Source organism: Zosterops lateralis (genome assembly GCF_965231275.1).
Source record: "Zosterops lateralis genome assembly, chromosome: 14".
Lineage (NCBI taxonomy): Eukaryota > Metazoa > Chordata > Aves > Passeriformes > Zosteropidae > Zosterops > Zosterops lateralis.
This window is the reverse complement of record NC_139774.1, coordinates 3,812,756-3,834,610: the sequence shown is the minus strand read 5'-3', so window position 1 is coordinate 3,834,610 and position 21,855 is coordinate 3,812,756. Positions and strand designations below refer to the sequence as shown.

The 21,855-nt window shown below is 43.7% G+C and overlaps 1 protein-coding gene across 2 annotated transcripts in view; it reads right to left on the bottom strand.

The window, feature by feature from the left end:
• SLIT3 (slit guidance ligand 3) overlaps positions 1-20,757 on the bottom strand; it is a 473,506-nt gene extending 452,749 nt beyond the window's left edge. For both annotated transcript variants that reach the window (XM_083871948.1, XM_083871949.1), the window contains exons 1-2: positions 20,545-20,757; positions 174-245 (exon numbers count right to left, since the gene is read on the bottom strand). In XM_083871948.1, the coding sequence (XP_083728074.1) occupies positions 174-245; positions 20,545-20,729 (257 nt within the window). In that variant the 5' untranslated portion in view covers positions 20,730-20,757. The remainder of the gene's footprint in view (positions 1-173; positions 246-20,544) is intronic.
• Between the last annotated feature and the right edge of the window lie 1,098 nt (positions 20,758-21,855).

Sequence of the window (21,855 nt, the reverse complement as noted above, 5' to 3'; positions counted from 1 at the left end):
AAATTTACCGTTTCACATGACAAACAATTCAGGATGCCTGGTGTAAAAGAATCCCAACAACTGAATAGCATGACAAAATTACTAGAATTTGATCTCTGGAATTATGGAAATTCTAAGTAGCAGCACCATAAAATAGTCTCATAATAACCAGGCAAGTTTTGTGTTATACTCACAAGACACGAAGATTCTTCAGCCCCGTGAAGTCCGTCTTTGTGATCCTTGTGATGTTATTTTTTTCTAGATCCCTGCAGAGGAAAAAGAAAGCAGCATTGAGACACTATAAGTGACACCCAAAATTCCATTAGCAGGAAGTATCTGCATCACTGGAGTACCCACCAGCTGCTCAAACTGTACAAACAAACATTTGCATTACAATCTCAAAAAGCAAGTCATCGATCCTGATTTTGCCTCCTCCTCTATGTTGTTCTCACAGATGAGGTTTCTTCCATTTTTAGTTCCAGTCTCAGTGCTCACTATATGCTTCTTTCCCCCTCAGACTACAGCTCTGTAAGGGGCTGTGTAAATCCAAGACCCGGTTAGTACAAAAGAGCTGAAATAAAAGTACAAGGCCCCAAAATTATTATTCTAAACCCAAGTGAGTCCAACCTGCTGGAGAAGATTTGGCCACACAGAGCCTGAAAAGAGGACAACTTAGTTCAGACTCCTCAGTGTGCTCCTACCCAGATGAAATATTCACTGGTGCCATAGGACCTGGTTTGCCATTTTCTCCTCTCTAGACCTGCCTTTAGCAAGAACCCCTAAAGTTCTGCCAGTTGAGCACGTCCTGTTATTTGGCCTTAGGTATTTCTTGGTTTTCAGTCCTGTCCACACTGTTCTCCCTGACCTAGTGCTATCCAACAGGGACAAGACAAACAGCTGGTCTTCCTTTCTGGTCTTCATGCCATCAAAAATATGGCATGTTGACACAAAATGTATAATATTTTTGGCATAACTTCTTCCAACATTTGAAATCAATCTTTTGATGAGGCTAACATATAAGCAAGACCTCAACTGGATTGAAGCAGTATGTGATGCACTAGAGCACAGAAATAAGTGTTTAAGAATATTGGAATCTACTTCTAATGGTTATTGACAGGCATCAAAATAATACTAATAAAATCCTTAAGTCATAAAATGGATTACAAACAGATTTTACAAGCTATAGGAGCTATTTCATGCATCTTAGCGTGAGACGTTTCTATAATGCAAGAAACATTCTCCTGTGAGGAAAACACAGAAGTAAAGATAAAGGTAAGGAAATGAAGGGGGAAAAAAAGTCCCTATATTTCAGCTGTGTGAATAAGACAGCCTGTACCCCTACTTGACTTATGTCAGCTGTATTTTAAAAGGTTCACTGAAGAGAAGAAACCACAAAGCCTGTACAGGGCACTCCCATTGCCTGTACCAGCCATTCTCTTTCTTTTGTCTTTACCCTGTCAATTGACTCATGCTTTTCCCCAAGAATACCTCTGAATCACTGCCTACATCTTTCAGATTTTCCAGCTCAATTTCCTCTTCTGTTCCCAGTTCAGTTCTTCTACCCTGGTGCATCATTAACTACTCAGGGGTTGTGCCAGTGAGCTGATTGCAAGAAACCCTGGAAAGAATTACGTCTGGAGTAAGCAACGCGTAAATAGCTCATGTTTGACTTGCATGTCGCTCCCCATCTGCTTTTCATGGCATTCCATCACAAGCTTTCCCTTTATCTCAGAGAAGCTCTAGCAAAACACAGCATTAAGCTGGTTGGAATCCCCCAAGGCAGAGAGGAGCCAGCCAAGGGACACGGAGCTCACGGTGTCCGTGGCCCCAGTTCTTGTGTATCTTGGTCAGACGTGGTCCCAGCACAGCTTTACTTGGCTTCAGCCAGGCCATGCAGAGCCACCACTCCTGCCATCCACAGAGCAACCTCTGCACCACACCCAGTCTGAGACACCACCCCCATGCATCAGCACAATTCCTCTCTGCTTTCAGCCCCAGGAACACTCAACATCCTCCCCCAGGGGAAATCTGCAGCTCTCAGCTCTGAAAGGCTGTAACATTCCTTGATCAACACGTATCTTGAGATTGCTTTTTCCTCTCTTCCTGCAGATTGGCACAGCCTATCCTGTATACACAGTATCAATCATCCTATTAATCACTTCCAAAGTGTAGTGTCTAAGTGAAAGGTTTCCATTTCTGTTATTCCAATTACTTGCACCATGCCCTAACCTTTAGAGAAACATTCCTCACGAAGTTCACTTTGCTCAAACCATAACTGCAGCCTCTGTCTGGTTTAAAAAACAGTGTTTACCTTCTGAACATTTGCCTTTTCCAGCGTGCTCTGCCTCAAGGCTTATCTGCCATTTGAAGAAAAACAGACTAAAACTGTGATGAACTACACAGAATTTCCTCCTCCTGTTCACAGTAGGTCTAACGCTGCTGCAAAGCAGCAGATTGCCACAGGTTACCCCATTAGTCAATTAAACTTTGTGACTCTGAAGTTACTGAACTAATGCAGACATTAGTGGTTTACAGCTGGTATTTGTGGGCAACATAATATTTTATGTTTCCTTTATAAAGTTTGGCAGCTGATTATGGGCTCACTAGTGGGTTTCAACTACAAAGAGCAAAACCTTAACATGTAATCTTGGTTGGCTTTCAAACACATCAGTGTTCAAAAGGACTCTTGGAACCAAACGGATTTCTTGGAAATCATCTGGGTCTAAGATATGAGGAAAATAATACCATGAAGGCAAGTTTAATTTATATTTCACTTCAGCACATATCTATATCCAGATGAAATAATTCTACATAACATTCTATTCATAATTGTGCAGAATTCCTGCATTTTGGGTAATATGTGAGGCCAAGGAGATATTGAATCCTACTCAACACATTGATCTCTCCCACAGGACCAGCTACTACTCTTGGTCATTCCACATTCCAATAAGATGGTCTAATCAATCAAAAACACCTAAGAAAACTCCATTAAGGAATACAGGTCTCTTCTGGAGTGTCAGCGGCAAAGTTGATTATCACTCCATTAAAAAGAAATCAGAAATTACACCTATACCAGCTTTGGAAAAGGTCTTCACATTAGGTCTGCCTTGTCAATATATTAATTTATTTTAACAGAATTTGTAGGATGAAGCATGCTAAGAACAACGCAGCTCCAGTGGTAGCTTTAAGAAAAAAGACATGGAAGGAATTATTTCAGTGAGAATAGAAACATGAATTGGACTAGAGTGGTACAAGACATCATGAAAGTGAGTTCAGATGAGCTATTAAGGGAGCTTTACTCATAAACATGTCCTGCTATGTTCTAATAACAATTTAATTCAACACATATTTTGTAGATGCTGAAGACTGAGTCACACAATGTACACACTTATTACAAACAGGGATGCTTGGAGCAACTGGAGCAAATCCTGCTTCATTGCAATAATTCCTCTGAATTGCTTCATCTTACATTCTTCTCTAAAGACAATCAAGTGAATTTAAGACAGACTTTTCAATGTCTTAAAGCACCAACATTCCCAGGAGCATGCCAGGAGTGCACAGAGTTCCTCTGCCACAAGCGAAATTTGGGTTGATAATTATTCTGTTCAGCCACTCAACTCTTCCAAAACATCCGGACACTGTCCTCAGCCCCCACCCTCTTCCTTGGACTGGATAAGGTTTATGACTGGAGAAATAAATCCACTTGTCTCTTCCCACTTTGTGCTTCAGCCTCGTGGGCTCTGCAGTGTTGGCAAACACAGCCCCTCATCCCGGACAGCTCTGAGCCTCCTCTCCTCCCTGATGCACAAACCAGGATTGATTCTGACACCCCACCACCCCCACAATGGGCAGGGCAGCTCTTACAGAGGAGCCAATAATAACAGCAATCAGATGCTGAAGTCCTGCACAATCTTCAGCTCAATCGTTCAGTACAAATAAAACACCTTATACAACATTCAAATCCTTTTATATACAAGGATGCAAAAATTCAAAGCAACACTACCAGATTATAGCAAGTCCCTATTGGAGTCAGAGATTATCTTGCTGCCATCTGAACCCTCTCTCTATTACAACATCCAAGATAATCTGGATAGTAATAAAGTTTGGGCCCTCATCATAATTGTGAATCTCAAACAGGACAGTCCCTAACACAATTCTTCAACAACTCCAAGAGTATAGGTTTGGGGTCTTCTAATCAGCTGCTCACGTTAGAGCTCTGGTTGCCCAGTTGGGGCTTTTCCAGGCACACAGAAGCCAAATTGAAGAGTCTTACTAAAGCACAAAGCAGTTCTCTCTACAACTCTGTAATGGTTTGAGTTGCAGCCTTTGATACAGAAGCACTGCACAAGTTCTTGGGCACACAAACAGACTCATTCTGATGTTCTTACTGCAAATCCTGTGTTTGATCTAAGTTGTGCTTAAAAAAACCCCAAACAAACAAAAAAATCCCCACCAAGCACCCAACATTTTTTTCCTGATCTGAAAACCTACCAGACTTCAGGCCCAATTCTGTTACCTTTTGTCAGAAAAACAATTGCCAAAATTTAGTTCTCTTTCTAGAAGGAACAGAGCTGTTGCATTTGGTTAAAGCCATTTATTATCAATAAGGGCTCAAGAAGAAACTTGCCTCTGTTTCAAAGACTTTTCAGGTGCCCACCTGGCAAACAGTGACATTCCTAACGACAAAACTGAAGGTCCTTGATGCCAAATAATTTCATAGTTGTAGCTGATCTTGCATTTCAGTGACAAAAAAAAGTCCTAGATCGGCATTTTGAAAAGTATTTATTGTCTAATTAATATTACTTGTCTCTAATCTAAGACAACATTATACAAAATGAAAATCCATGGAAAACAAAATAAGGAGCACTAGACTTGATTGCAGTCCTCAGACATTTCTCCATTTACAACAATAAAGAATTCAGTAAGAGCAGTAGACAAGCTCATCTCAATAAGAGCAGTAGGGAAACTGTATTTAAGGAAAAATTAACTGCCATACACTTCAAAATAAAAACCAGCTCCCACTCCAGTTAAACAGCACTAGGATTCTTTCCTGTCCAGCTGCTTCCTAAGTAAGGTAAATATTCATTTCTAGTCACAGAACCTCAAACACAAAGTTTAGTTTCTGTTCCTGTTACGTTTTCCAAGTGGTTACCACAGTTCAAAGTTCCACACATTGTGTCACAGTATGGACAAACAAATCAGCCCAGAACCCTGAAGGCCATCTAGATTCAGCCAACACCCCACAATCTACAGGGAAGATGCATTTCTCTTCACCTCACTTTTGGTATTTTCCAAGAAGGAAAATGCATAAAATGTGTGTGTCATAGAACAAAGCTTAGGAACTAATAAAAACCTCTCTTGATCCTCCCAAAAACAGGTCAGGATCCAACACACCATCTAGAATTCCCATCAAAACAAACCTCACCTGGGACACAATTCAGGCAACTTCCAAATGTTAATGAAGAACAGAAGAGCAGTAATTTTCCAAGAAACCTAAGAGCACCTGTTTTGAACTGATATCACACATCCTTTGCTATGATGAATTTGTACCACATTCCAAAGGGTTTATTTTAAATGGCAAATCAACACTGAAAACATGGGAGCTGAAATCCAAGTGATAATGAATCAATCCAGATTCCTGGGTCTAAGGAGTTACTGATGGTTTTCATTAGCCCAGTTCCCCAAGTGACTAAAGCAGCTCTCACTCCTGAGAAAGGAGGTTTTTCTGTGCCACTGCACTGCTGAAGGACTTGGTCAGCCCAAACTATCCTGAGTGACACAGCTGAGTCATCCCCTGGAAGTTTCTCTGTGCTTTGTTCTCCCCATCCCCAGGGAACCAGGAACACAAACACATAGCACCTGAGCTGGAAGAAATCTGCATTTTGCACAGCAAGGCATTTTTTCACCCCTGACCTGGTACATCCTGCACTCCAGAAACTTAAACCCATGAGGAAAAACCTTCTTGATTCTGAGGAAAGCTGCCTGCAGGGCTGGAGGCAAAAAGCTGTTCAGTACAGCCTCCCCTCTTTAGGAGTGCTTTAGTTCTTGCTTTGGGAACATGCTAAAACCAGGACCAGGAAAGGGACAAAAGTCCACTCCCATGTGTCAATGTACCCACACAGCAGATTCTGGCTGCCCTTTCCAGTCTTCACACACCCAGTATCTGTTTTATTATTTTAACCATTTTCCAGGATTTCTGCTGTGCAGCTCATTTTCTTTAATGGGTATGAAGTGCCACCAGCCTCTTAACCTTAAATGACCATAATTCCCAACAGAAAACACTTGGCAATTCTCTCCTTTGCCTTCAATCCAAGAACTTCAAAGTTACTGTGATAAACTACTCAATTATAACACTATCCTGAAGCCCTCTGGCAGCACAATCTGCATATCTTCAGACTGAACATATTTTCATCTCAAGTTTTGCAATGCAGGAAATGAATTCCTGGGACTGGATTTTATGAAATACACAAATTCCACTAGTTTCCAAATCACATGGGCAAGTATGAACATCACTTCTAAAGAAAGACAAAAACTTCAAAATCATATTCAGCTGAGGTAATTCCATTCTTTTTTAAAAAAATAATACATTTCATCTCTATAAGACTCAAGTTATTTTTTTCTTCTAAACAGCTGACTTTGCAAAGAAGCATAAGAATTTATTTTTATTTCTACCAAGCTCTAGAAAGACTGGCATTCTCTGAACATTTCACATCATTTAGCTCAGTAGAAGAACAATATTCAAAGCCCTCCATCTGAGAGGAAATAAACCCGTGCAACAATCACAGGTGGGGTTTTGTGTGAGCAGGAAGATGCTTTGCAGCAAAGTCTCCTGGAGTCCCACTGTGCCCAAAATTCCAGTGGCCCTTGAAGCAGCAGAGGCCACCTCAAGCACAGACAGAGGGCTTGGAGAATTGGAAATAATTCAGTGCTGCCTTGTGCAGTGGATGCCTGACAGTCCATCTGCAATCCTGGGGCTCTCGAGGCCAGGCCAGGACTGCCAGGATGTCTGCTGACATTTGAACAGAGGCTGACACACCTGGGTTTCCTGAACTTCAATTAAAGAAGGGTTAAGGGGAGATCCTACTGTAAACTCAGAACCAGCAGCCTGGAGACTCCAGACCCCCTTGCCTGACCTGCAGTAAGAACAAGGCACAGGTGGAGAAATACAGAAAAAATTAAACCCTGCCACAACCACCAGTTCTTCCTAAATATTCTGCACAGTTTCAGCAACAAGAACTGCCCAGATCCACACAGCAACATGGGCATCTCACACAAGGGCAACAACCAACTCACAATCCAACATTTCATCATTTCTGCTGTAGCTGTTGGATATCACGTGTGTGACACTGGATAGTTTCAGCCCTCAGGAAAATTTAAATAGCAATTAAACAGCCACACAATAGTTGGAGTGTGCAAACCCCGTGCTGCAGTCCATCATATTTCTGTAACACACCTACACAACAGCTTTTAATTCAAAAAAGGTTAGATCCCCTGTTCTGATTACATGAGGCCTTCAGGTATGAGTCAGACTGTTTTCTTTCTGTCTGAACAATGAGAAAAACGGACCTTGGAGGTTAAGTGCCCTCATTTTGTGAATAAGCTGTCCATTCTGAAGCCCATTACAGGGGTGCTTGGTTAATAACACACATTAAGTGTCCAAATGATCTGGAACTGCTTGCAGACAACACACTTCTGCCCTCATCCTTATAAAAATAAGAAAAAAAATTGGCAAACTACAAATGTTAAGAAATACAAAGAAAAAAAACAAAACAAAACAAAACAAACTTAACTTTTTGCAGCTTGTGCAGGGGCTGAATTCCCTATAGCAGACTGCAGTGGAAGTCATACCAAGGCCCACAGAAAGCAGAATAATGCATAGAGTAATTGAAATATTCTGCTTCTTCCAAGGAAATACATGTTTGTCTCAGCCTGCAGGAATTCCTGTCTAATTATTACAGTGTACAGCTTTTATTATCCACACAAAGGAATGGTTATGCTGACAGCAGAATGTTTAACAGGACATTTTACACTCCTGTGTCCTTCACCCCTGTCCCCAGGGTCCTGTACTCGCTCTTGATGTCTTCCAGATCGCCTCTGGCAGTGTCACCTGCGCCCTGGTGAGGGACAGAGACATTCTGCAGCAAGAATAAAAGGGGTGGAGGTTGTCCTGGCACTTCCTCCTGTGCCAGTGTACACCTGGGCTGAAGAGGCACCTGGGGATGGAGCTCCAGCACAGCAGGGAGAGGACAAACAGCACCCAGGGCTGCAGAAACACTACCCAAAGCTCAGGTGATGGTCTGAGCAAAGCCAAAGCTCATCTGGAGCTCAAGTTGACAAAGGTCACCAAGAAAAGCTCCCAGCAGTGCATTAGCTATGAAATAATAAACAAAATGTGATGGTTCAGGGGCAGACTGAGGGGCTCAGAGCCCTCACCAGCACAGTCTCCCATGTTGTTGTGTTCAGGGAGGAGAGGAGCAGCCAGGAGTGGCAGAGGATCAAATCAAACATCCCCTGAGAAGTGCTGAGCTGCAGGAGGACAGGACACATCTGCTGGGGCAGAGATCAGGCTGATCCAGCTCAGCCTCGCCCTGACACCTCCAGCACAGGCAAACATCACCTCTGCCTGGGAAAGGTTTAAACGCACAACGTGGCAAAGTGCAGGCTGGGCAGCAGCTGCCTCACTTTGGTACTGGAAAAGTCACTGAAAATCCTACAGGAGGCAATTTCTGGTTTTCAAGACCCAAACAGACGTTTCCTGTCTGAATTCCACACTCTGCTTCGAGCAGAGGCTGAACCAGGAGACCTCATGGAGTCCCTTCCAACCTTAACAATTCCACGATTCTACATTTTCTGCAAAGGAAAAGGGTAAAACAAGTATTTGTTGTCTTTTCTTTCAAGGAGAGTTCAGGGAATAGCAGAAAACTTTAAATATGAAGCATAAAAAAAAAAACCCAGAAAATACTTTAAAATACAGCTGCTACAGAAACATGGTTTAATATGAAGAAGGCACGATGTGCACATCATAAAGAATAGTAGCACAGTTCTGTGTCAGATTAACTCAAGCATCATTTTAAATCATACTAAAAAAAAAAAATTAAACCCAGAGTTAACAACTGCAGGTACAAAAGGTCACTTTTTAAACTTCTTTGCAATCCTTGATCTTGTTTAGCCATTCCTACTTAACTCCTACAACTGCAGCTCTTCTTCCATGTCCAGCAGGACCAGCTGGGCACAGGATTTCAGGTGGCCAGAGCAGCCCAGGGCCATTCCAAAGCTCAGGCTGCACAGAGGCAGAAATCAGAGCACATCAGGCATTCTCACATCTTCCCTCAGCTCAGCTACCACATGGACAATCTCATCAGGATATGGACAGAGATGTGCCTGAGCTTCAATGTTTGACACTTCCAGACTCATCTGGGCAAAAAGCAAACTCCAGCAAAACCCACATTGCTTTAATTATGTGTTTCACTTATCAGTGTGGTGTGTGACTGGATAGATCACAGTAAAGAAACTGCAGTGTTTGGGTGCCCTTCACTAATACAGACAACCTGGTATTTCAGACTTGCAATATTTCACACCTGCTCCTGACTGCTGTAAATTCTCGATAACTTGGGAAGACATTCTGTGAACAAACAAATTATTTTAGCGAAGCCTGGCATGAAAACCAGGCCTTGATTTCATCACCCTGCTCACTTTCAGACATGCACAGACTAGAAACCCTTCCCAGATCTTTTCCTGGAAAGGTAAGAGAGATCTCTGTTTATGTTTGGGGTTTTTCTTTTTGTTGCTGTTCAGGGTTTTGGTTTTTTAATGTAAAAAGCATCCAGTTTCACCAGCTCTGTTCATTCCTAGCCCCACCACACCGAGTGTAACATGTCTGCAGAGGCCACTGAGGAGCAGAGGAAGCCAAAACGTTGCAATAAAATGCATAGGACAGTTTTAATGTGTAAAATGAATTTTGAAGAAGGGTTGTATTGACTTGATGTTAGCAACCAGATGTTGCAACCAATTTACAGGCAATTTTCTTCGCTCTCGAGTAGATTCCCACCTTCCTTGTCCCCCATCCTCATCCCACTTTTGGTTTTTTACTTGCTGCAGTAAAGCTGAATTGATTTCACAATGTTTGCTAAATGAACAGAAAACTCAAGTTTTCCTAAAGCCTTTGCACAGAAATCTAATGTTTCAAGTTACTGAAACTCCTCATGCTCATAAAACCTCTTTGCACTACCCCTGCTGCATGCATGAGGGCTAGGGAACAACCAGCTTGGAAATTATCTGTTCTATAAAATGAACTTAACATCAACTGGGAACAATCCATTTTCATCTTCTAAAAAACTTCATTAGCTAAAGAACTTTCCAGAGGAAAAAAAAAAAAAAACCAAAACCAATGCCAAACAAACCCCCAAAAATCCATAAAACACTTCTGATTGCTCCTTATCTTCTGCTGCCTTTTCACATGTTATCTATTAAAACTCAAAGCTCCAAAGGATCATTGGGCTGTTTCCTACACTTTCACATTCTTATCTGAGAAACTTATATCCAGATGTGTGTTTTCATCTCTCTGAAGAACCAGCCTTTCCCTTAGGGCTCTATTTCTCAGTATCTATTTCCACTTCTGGAAAACAAGTTCTCTTTGCTCAAGAATTTCCCTTCCATCACTGTTTTTTTTCCACCTCTTTTTTTCTGGTCTCCAGCTAAACCTCCCTGCTGCATTTATCTAGGCATTTCAGAAATGCACAATTGCTTCCCTTGCACCATTCCCTCACAATGAATTCCCTTTTTCGCTGCCCAGCTGTATTCTCCAAACCCCATCTCTGACCAGCCCTACCACTTCAAGAGGATGAGACTGCCAGGGCCTCCTCTCACCACCCTGCAACTATTTCACACAAGCTTGTGACCCAGAGGCTCCCACATTGCTCAGGGATGCTGTAACCACTGCTGCCCTCCCCAAACAAAGATGTTTCATCCAGGTTTTGCCAAAATCAGCATTTCCAAAAAAAAAAAAAAAAAAAAAAAAAAAGTTCCTAATATAATGCCTCTCCAGTCTAAACAAAACCACCAGAGAGACAAAAGGCAAAATTGGAGAAAATCCATGAGCTGAGTTCCCACTGAAGTCCAGGCAAAACGTGCTTTAGGACAAACAGGAAGGCACAAGGCACAAACTGCTTTCTGGAGTCATCTCTTCCTCGTTGAAATTTCTCAGAGTCATATTTAAACAACCCAACTGTCTTAATTAAACATTGCTGTCTCCATAGCTGTGGACAAGCAGTACATATAAATGCAGGATTACTGGAATGGGCTGGATGTCCTGTGACCACATCTGCTCTGTGAACTTTACATTCTACACACTGTATCCTAAACCAGAGAGAATGGGCAAACTGCTGTTGGTTATTTCATCATTGGGAGAGCAGAAAAATCATTAATGTAAAGTTAAATGATATTCTTACACAGGGAATGTGTAACAACAGAGGATTTCTTTGTTCATTCACCTTGGGTAAGACCCCAAGGAACACAATATAAAATTCTAAGGAAGAGTCTTCCATTCTTGGACAAGCTTTTTGTAATCTTCAAAGGAAAACTGAAATTAGGAATTGGAATATTTTCTATTTGGGGACAAATTTTTTGTGGAAGAAGCTCTTCCAAGTAAAGTGAAATCCTTTCATTTGGGCAGTAACATATGACACTGCATTTAATGCTAACACTGAAAACCCTCTCAGGCAGGCAGACAACCAAGTACTTCAACCTAAAAAGCTGCTAAAATATTTGAAGAAGTGCTCAATATTGCCCAGTGCACACCCAGAGAAAATGTCAGAGATGACAATTTAGTTGGACAGTTTTGCTAAACTGCCCTAAAATACTTGGTTTTACTCTGACCTGAGAAAGTGAGGAAGGCTCCCAACTCATGGTATTATTTGAAACTTTCAGGATCATTTCTCTAGGTCCCACAACAATGTGCACCAGTAATCCCTCACAGTCAGCTAACATCAGTATTCTGCTAATTATCACATTCCACCCCTGCCACAGGAGAAAAGGAAAAAGACCAGTGGAAAAAAAAGCCCAAGGATTCAGGAATAGTCCCCTAATTATCAGCATGCACCTTGCTTCTGCTATCAAAATGTTATCTTCCTAAAATTTAAATGCTTATCTTTTGACACATTTCATTACAAAGTTGATTTCCTCACTCTTCTCCATTCTGAGCCTCTCTCTCCCCACAGTGAAATAGCCAACCTTGACAGAGTCCAGCTCTTGAAATAAAGTTTGGAGACACATTAAAAGCTGCATTTGATAGTGCTGTGATTTTGGAGAGCAGAACCTCAGCTCCACTAATATGATATTTATTACCATTTCTGTTATCATGCCTAGAAGCACCCTCACAATAGCTCAAGATTTCTTCATATTGAGCACTGTGCAAACAAAGATTTCCCAAGGGATCTTCAGCAAAGAAAAATGAGCAAAGGGATGAGGACAAGCAGATGAAACAGAACTGATGAGTACAGCAGGCACTGTCCTCAACTCCAACACAGCCCAACTTGCACTCCATATTATTAACTGATATAATTCAAATTACAGTATATTTTAAGTTTTGCAAAACAAAATGGCTTTGACTTTTTTTTTTTTTTTTTTTTTTTTTTTTAACTAGGACTGCTCCTCTCAAGAAGCAGCATCAGAATGGAAGGACAAAAAAAAAAAAAATCTATCAGAAATTGAGTTCATCATCATCCTCCCCACACTTCCTACAAGGATGTGGACAGGCTGTTAAAAATGTGTTACTGATCTCCAAATCACTGACCCCCAGAGCAGTCTGTCCTCCCCTCCCATGGAGCCCTGGCTGAAACAGGATCACCAACCTGTGTCTCTGCACAATCAAACACCTGCCAAGGTGCAAAGAAAACACCCTGAAAACCTGCAGCTCCTGTGTCCTGCTGCTGTGGGTGACACAGACACACAGCACAATGTCACCTGTGTCCCCACGCCACAGAAGAGGGGTCATTAATTCCTAAATACAACATTAATTCTAATTAATTCCTAACTACAACACTGCTGCCCCAAACCACACTGACTGTGGGTGCACAGGGATAATGTGTCCCAAAATCCTCAGTGCTGCCTGGACTCCAAAAACATTTCCAGGTGTTTGAGAGTCTCCATCAGTACCCTGGTGCTAATTCCACCAGGCTGCTCCCTGTGCAGGCAGAAGAAGCAGGAACAAAGGCAGGCACAGCATCCTCCAGGCAGGAAGCTCAGCACTCTGCTGAGGAGTCCCTCTGACACAAAGTCAGGAATCATTTCTGCAGCAGCACTGGAACTATGGAGGAGAACAGGTAAAAAGGAGCTTCTGGGTAATACCAGTTCTATAATCAATTTAGAAGCAAATTTCAGATAGATTTTGGAGACTGATCAATGGAAAGTCAAGACAAGATCAGCTTTAAAACTGATTTTTCTGCCTCATTTTAACCACACTCATGCTTACTGTAAATGCTCCCTTCACCAGTGACAGCAAAGGAGATTTGAACCAATGGCTACATTCTCATTCCTACCTGAGAGACAAAATTAGGGTCTTAGAAAAAGAAGTTGATCACAAATAGAAAGGTAAAAATCTAAATTAAAAGCTCCAGAAATCTATCAATCATAAAATTAAAAACATATACTGCAGCCATCAAACAGATGGTGTAAAAGCGAAATACAAAAATTTATTCTGACAGAGACAACTGGCAGACCAGATTCAGCTGCAGAGGGGGAAAAAAGCTGAAAATAACTGGTGGAGGTAAGAACCAGCCTCTTAAACTCTCTTTTCTATGGAAATGGCCTTCAGCTCAATCCCAGATTTACTGAGTACAGAGCACAGACCTGTTCCCTTATCTTTGATGTGTTTAACACCATTAGATAAACTGTCAGCTGCTTACAAGGCCATTTGCTAATGGGGAAGAAGCAGTTCTTGCCATTGACAAGATCCATTCAAGATCTTAAATGATGATATGTCTCACTAGAAAGCACTGAAAACAGACTTGGAAATAAAGCATTACAGATCTCTGGAGAAGAGACTTGAAAAATCCTGAAAACAGAGCAGCCTGGGCCATATTGCAACCCAAATATTATTGGAAGCCAGCCTTTTCTTATCCTGAATGTGACTTAAACAAACAAAATAGAATGGAGAGAGCTTTACACTGGCAAACAAAACCTGATAGTGAACACAGGAGGGATGGGAGTCACTACAGCAGTCCTGGATCAAAATCCACGTTGTGAAAGGTGGCTGCACTCAGCTGGGGTTGGTCTCTTTCCTCAGGCAGCACTGACAGAAGTAGAGGACACAGCCTCAGCTGTGCCAAGGGAAATACAGGTGGGATATCAAGAAAAAGTCCTTTACAGAAAGGGTGATAAAATACTGGAATGGTCTGCCCAGGGAGGTGGTGGAATCACCATTCCTGGATGTGTTTAAACAAAGACTGGATGTGGCACTTGGTGCCAGAGTTTAGTTGAGGTTGGGGTTGGGTTGGACTTGAAGATCCTAGATGTCTCTTCCAGCCTAATGATTCTGATTCTGAATCAATGAGAACTTCTGGAAGCTTCTTGTGGCCTCAGCAGCAGAAAGGAGCCACGGACAGGAGGCACACTGCCACCAGCCTGGCCCTCAGACCTCACAAGAGGACAGGGAATAAATCTGACCTCTTATATAACATCTCAACACAACTGCTCCCATCTCCATCCCTGTAAGAGGAATGTACAGACTGACAATCACCTGAAGGCGTTTGCCACACATCCCTTGCAGTCAGTTATTCTCCATCATGTGGCCAGCATTATTTTTCTTGAAAAAGCTTTAAAAAGCTTTAAAACCTTTGCCCTCTGAGGTTCACTTTGGCTTTGCTCCCCAAACTTACCTTCCTTCCTCACCTGAACTTAGAAACTTGATGTGTCTCCTGCTCCGTGAGGAGGACAAACATCACTGTTTCATCTTGCAGGAGAGGAAAATAAAGCCCAAGAGGAAAAGAGAAGCCCCTTCAGAGAGCTGTGGGACCACAAGAGGTGTGAGGGATTCCTAGAGGTGCTCCCAGCCACACTGTGGGGAAACAAGCAGGAGAGGCACCACACAAACTTTATCAAGGCTTTTGGGAAAATTAAGCTTCAAGTCATTTGAGCTCTTAGTTCCTGGGAGGGAACACAAGCTGATTTAAGCCTTCTGAATAGTCTCTGCAGTAAACTAGCTCACTGCTTTACATGCAGTCACTGAAATTACTCACTGAGTATCCTTATTACAGGCAAGTTCTTTTCCCCTATTATCATTACCCCCAAACATCTTGTGAGATTTCTATGAGAAAATCCTTCTTCTCTGCTCTGTGGAAGTTGAGGAATAGCCTAAATACTCTTGAAAACACAGACAACAAATATCAGAAGTCAATGTCCACACAGGACAAGCTACTTTTGTTTTAAACACAACTGGAAACTCTTGTATCTTCACTGTGACATTGCAAAAGATTACAAGTATTTCCCACTATAAAGGTCAAATGACAGTGTACAACACAAGGAGTTTTATACAACTACTACACCAATAAAATAGTATTATATCTACTTATTTTTGGCCTCACATCCTTACAGGTAAACTATATCTGTATTCTTGGCTAGATGCTTCCCCAAAGCCATGCAATACACAAAATCCAGGGATATAAAAACAATATTCATCATCTGTATTTTAGGACTTCCTAAAAGACAACAGCTGCTCTTTAGAGGGGCAATTTTCCTTTGGCCTAATTCCTTTGCATGAATCAATACTCAGCTGCAAAAGTAAGAACATGGATAAAAGTAAATAGTCTCAGAGAAGCTCATTAAAAAGTTCTGCAGGAAGTAGCCTGGTCTCTTTCATCTCAAAATCTAATCCAAATTTGTGCAAATAAATACAGGCAACATGACAATGGCCACTACTTGCTTCTGCAGCTACCAATTTACAAGAGCTAATTCCATCCTCCTCCCTGCTCCCATCGCTCCAAAACCACATAACAAATTTAACAGCACCAGACTGATCCCACCCAACGTCGTGCCAACATCCACTCAAGCACTACCAGTCAGAATTACATTAGGAAAAGGAAGGATCCCCATTAAATTAGAGAGTTTTCCCAGGATCAGTCCCTCCAAGAACAAGCTTTGGACATGGACATCCACTTACTGACACACGGGCTAGGGAAAAAATGTTTGAGAAATGCTCCATGCAAGGTTTTGGAGACTATTACTACAAACAAATGAGTGGTAATCCCTAGTGGGAAGAGCTCTAGAAAAGCAGAATGTCAGTGTCAGAGTCACATAATTATATTTGCATGTGTTTAGCATCGCCTTGTGCAGGAATATGGAAGCATTCAAGACAGGAACTTTGATTTAATTTGGAGACAGAAATGAGGAAGTTGAAGACTTATTACAAGCCAGTGCAACTTCAGCAGCTCAATGCACCTAGGCCAAAACCACCATAATAATATATTTGTGTAACAGAAACCCCAGACCACATGAAAACTCAGGAGTAAGCAGATGACTAAGCTTCTAAATTGCACCTAAATGTGGACACACTCAATTTAGCTGCTCAGACAAAGCACAGAACAGATTAGTCCTGCAAGCTTTATCGATTTAGCAAGGTAAAGAATCCTTCAAACGAAAGACAAAACAAAGCAATGACTAACACAGGAGAGCCATCAATTAAACAAGAGCCCAAGCCACCAAACATAAACTCATCAAGAACTCAAACATGGTTAAATTCTCCAAAGAAGCTTTTCTGCATATGTAATGTGCTGCTAACAGATAGGGAGATAACCAAGCATGAATGGGAGGAAAAACACAAATTCAAAAACAAGGCAGGCCCTGACCCCAAAGACTTGTGGGCACTTCCTGGGTATCACTTGTTCCTTTCAGAGCTGAAGAACTCAACTGTCAGGCAGGTGTCTTTGATCTGCTCACTGCATTGATGCATCATCTCAAACTAAATGTGACTATCAGCATTATTAAGTGTTATAAAGAGCCATATGTATAATATTCTACATATACAGAAAACATTTCCACAGAAGGAAAAGTTGCCCAGCTAAAATAAAAGAATCACTGTGCCCACCCCAGATTTATTATTGATATAGATAATATAAATACAAAATTTATTTTATCTAATAAATTATCAGTTTTTCTCCAGAACACAAAAATTCTATCAACTTCTATTTTTGGTAAGGTGCTAAGTTGCTTCACAAGTGTGAAAGGGATTAGTAAATACTAACAACAACCACAAGGGCAGCTCCAGCATCCTCTCAAGGGCCCGAGGAGCAGCACATTCTGCAGCGTGAGGGCATATTGCAGATATAGAACATGATGGCTGTCCTGAGCATTCCTTCTCCAGAACAAGGATAATTGGAAATTACTCCTGGAAGTGACAAGGATATTCTTCACCTCTTACTTTCTCCAGACTGAGTAATTTCATCGTGCAGCAGGACAGTTTTCACCTCTTTTAACGCCCTTCATGAGAGCTGAGCTTCCATCTCAACCACACAATTGGATAGAAGACTAGCACAGAATGTAATAACAAGGTAAAACTGCAACACAAACCTAACACTACTTGCTGTATTTGCAAAGCTACTATTAAAGATGAATCTGTGAAAAATTAAAAATAAAAGTATGGTATTGTTTTAGAACTCTGTTTCTGTGATCACTGGTTAATCTGTGGATTTCCTTCAAGGTAGAAATTATAGGTACAAACCTATAGACCCTCAAAGTGTTGAGGAAAAAAAATCAAGCACGCATCTCATTTCTCATGAAGAATCAGTAATCAAAGCTAGCTATCAATTCATTAAATGGAACTTCTGAATAAGAAACTCTTTTCCCCCTAAAGATATCTCCCATTGTTTCCTTAATGTTATATTTTCACTTTTCCTGGGTTTCGTATTAACACAAATTTGAATAATATTTAACTTGGCTCCACTAGCCCAAACAATCTGTAACATTTGTCCAAACATAACTCGAAAAGCTTGGTGGCAAAATATTTTAAGTGGTGCCATTAGATCTCTTCCTAATTAGAGCAAAAAGTTTCTGACTTGAACAGGTATGTGGAATTTTTAGCTCAGGAGAATGCAGAGAGAAATAAATGCCTTCCCAGAGCATAACAGTTTAAAACAGGCACTTCGTGTGTGGCCATCAAGAAAGTTGTTAAAATTACTTTCCCAACATATAAACATTTCTCTGAGATTAAAAATATTTTTGTGATTTCAGATACAATCAATTTGGTCTTATTTACATGCTAAACATACTAGTAAGATTACACATCAACCCACTGTTATGTCATAAATAGCTACAGGTTGCTGTGGACCACAGGGCAAAATGAGATACTCTGAGATATCCTGTGGCTGACTGATGTCTCACCTATGAGCAGAATTTCCACTCAGAGAAATAGAGTCTTTCTCTCTCTATTGCTCACATTAGAAAACACAAGTTAGTGCAATTAGTAGAAATCTAGATTTGAAGGAACTGATATAAGCTTTAAAACAGTTGTAATGAAGATGTTGGTGAACGCTACAAAAACAGCAAAAGGCTCACAATGGACTGACAGAAATTAAACCTGAAAACAGTATTTAAAATACGGATTAAAGCGCTACCACACGACCCTCTGTATCCTATTTCCACAAGGTTTCAGCCACTGAATGATCCAACAATACACTATTTATATATGTAAAAAAAACCCAAACAAACCATCCAGCACAGCTACATTTCATATTTATCAGTGGTGGTATTTCATATTTATCAGTGGTGGTATCTCTGAGGTTAAATGTTCAAACTGAATATTGTGAAATCGCTACTATTGTTCTTTTCACAGCCATTAATCTAAAATTTAAATCTGTAAATAACACCAAAAAGAACAAGACCAAGACAGTGATTATGCTCTCCTTCATTCTTTTTAACACTTAACCTGCCAAGGCCAAGAGCCTCCTTCTTCTTCTTCTTCTGGCTCAGCTTCCTGCAGAAGGCGAGGAAAGTTCACATCCCTGTGATGTTCACTCTCCCAAAGGAAACCCAGGGACAACACCAATTCAGCCCCCCTAAAACTGCAGCTATAACAAATTACCATTTATGAAATGGTTCTCAGGTGGCCAACTAACCTTGTGCTTCTGAATCATTTTAACCTGCAATTTAGAAGTTTAATTGTAACCTTTAACTCTTTAAACCAGGCACACACCTCACCAGCGAGGTGCACCAACCAGCCGTGTTATCACACGTACCTGGCATGCTCTATTGGTTTGTTTTTCCTGATTTGGGGCTTTTTTTGGCTCCTAAACGCCAGGTCGGTACCCAGCAATTGCAGAGTACTCGGTTTCAGGCACAGAAGTGAAGGTTCCTGCAGCACTGACAGCTGAAAGCCATTGCTCACACAGCTGAGGTTAAAAGGAGGGCTGATATGGCCGCAAAACATTAAAGGTTGTACAAGAGTGCAGTAAGAAAGCTGCATATTGCTATCATTTAAGAGCTCTCAGCGCTATAAAATGCATTTAGAAACAGCCAAGGATTCTATAACATTTCATTGTGGGACAGAACTCAGCCCTTCGGAGCGCTCTCTGCACACAAATTCTGTTTGCTCAGTAACCTCATCCAGCTTTCTTCCTCAGAGTAAAAACTGCCTGAGAATTTGAAGTTTCCCCAAGTCTATGACCCAGAAGGAAATAAAACAGGAAGTCGGGCCATCCAATCTAGAGCATTTGCTTACAAGTTCAAAGCCATTTAAAGCCGTGGGCTCGGGCAGGCGGGTCAGCCGGGGCCGGGCGGGTTTGTCATCCCCGGGCTGTCCCTGTCCCTGTCCCGCACCGGGCTCCCCGACACGGCCCGTCTGCTCCGCATTAAGGCACCTCACAGGCGCCGTCCCCTGCACCGGGACACCGCCACAGCTCCCTCAGAGAAAACTCCCCTTGGCTTTCAGCTTTCTCCCCAGGAATTCGCTCGGCGAGTTAAAAACAGCCCAAAAGCTCCCGAGAAGTTCCAGCGCGGGGGGTTTGCCCTGGGCGCGTTCATTATTCCCCGTGCTCCCCACAGCGTTAGGCTGCGATCATAAACCCTGGAGCAGATTCAATGTGGAATAACCAGCTTCCCCGCAGCAGTTTAAACAGAAATCAGAGGCTGTTTAATGTGACTTCTGTATTTGAATTAGTTTATGGAAGCGGTCGGTTTTCCATGGTGATGGAATCACCACGCTGAGAGAAGTGAGGAGAAACTGCTCCCAGCGCCAGGTGAAAACATCCTGGTTTCTAATGTCTAATGGCACATGAATGGGTGTTTGCACCGACAGCGATTACAGCCGGCAGCGCTCGGGCACAGCCCCGAACTCCATCCCCAGTGAGTCACTGCAAACCCCGAGCGGCGGCAGCGCAAAGTGACCCAACTCCGAGCGCCCCTCCAAAGGCAGCGGGGCAGCGGCGCTGAGCCCTGGAAAGCTCCTCCCCTTCCCTCCTGGACAACACTCATCCCACCGGGACTGCTGAACTCCTGCGAGCAGCGCTCCGCACTGACAGGCAGCTGTGGGGAGACTCGTCCCAGGTGTTCCTACAAGTGCCCTTAGCGGTTTTTACTCACAGTCTCTCGGCATTCCGGGGAATATCCCTGGGCACAGTCCGGAGCCCCAGTCCATGGCAATCCACGTTGGAAGCGATACACGTACACTTATGCGGGCATCCTGCAACAGGCGTCCAGCTCAGGGAGCTCCAAAAGCTCAGGAGGGTCCCGAGGCACAGAAAGGCTCTTCTCCCACCACACAACATGTTCTCGGTGCCCTCGGTGGGTGTAAAAGTGAGCGCCAGCAGCCGGCCCTTAAAGATGAAATGCCTCTAAGAAAAAAGGGAAAAGAAAACAAGAGGCTCTTAGTACAGCCCAAGGGAAACCAGCACTGCCATCATCGCCGGAGCACCAGCAAAGCTTCAAAGGCGCCCGAGAAGGTCACGTTAGGTGGAAGAAGGTGGGGAATTGCCTTTCGGGCTCAGGTTTCTTTCTGTTATCTACGAACGGTACCAGAAGGCAGATAGTTTAACAGAGCTCGAGCCAGATGCGTCCTCAGATGAAAGAGAAGCCGGGAGCGGAGGCAAACACACACAAAACATCCATCGCGAGCGGCGGCAACCTCCAAAACAGCCTCCTCCGCTCTGCACCGCCCCACCTGGGCCGGGCAGGTAACCCGCCGAGGGGACGGCCGGGGCTTCGCAGCGACCCCTCCGCCGCGGGCCCGCCCCCGCCGCGGGCTGTGCGGGGCTGTGCGGGGCTGTACCGGAGCCGTGCCGGGCGGTATCGGAGCCGTGCCGGAGCCGTGCCGGAGCAGCGCTGCCGCCGCTGCCGAGCGCCGAGCGGGGATGGAGCGGGGCGCGCCCCCCCCGCCGCGCCATTGGCCGCCGCGCCTGACGTCACCGCCCGCCCGGCCCGCGCCGCCGCGACGCGAGTTCGAGACCCGCGGGGACCGGGACGGCACCGGGACAGGAGCGGGGCCGGGATCGGGACAGGGCGGAGCGGGACCGGCCCGGGACAGCGCGGGGGGATCTCGGCGGCGCCTCGCAGCCCCTTCTTCCCCTCCCCGCCCGGCGCCGCGGCAGGGGGGACGCGGCTCCCGGAGCGGGGACGAGCCCGGCCCCGGCCCCGGTTCGGCAGGAAATGTGCGGGCTGGAGCGAGGGGACGGGCGCGCAGCGGCTCCGGGCTGCCCCTGCGGCCGGGGAGGCTCCGCCGCCTTTTGTTACCCGCGTTCGCTCTCCCCGAGTACCCCCTGGCGGCCGCTGCTCGGCCGGGGACAGCCGGGCTGCCCATCCCCGCACACCGCCGGGGACACCCGGGCTGCCCATCCCCGCACAGCTCATGGGACAGCCGGGCTGCCCATCCCCGCACAGCTCATGGGACAGCCGGGC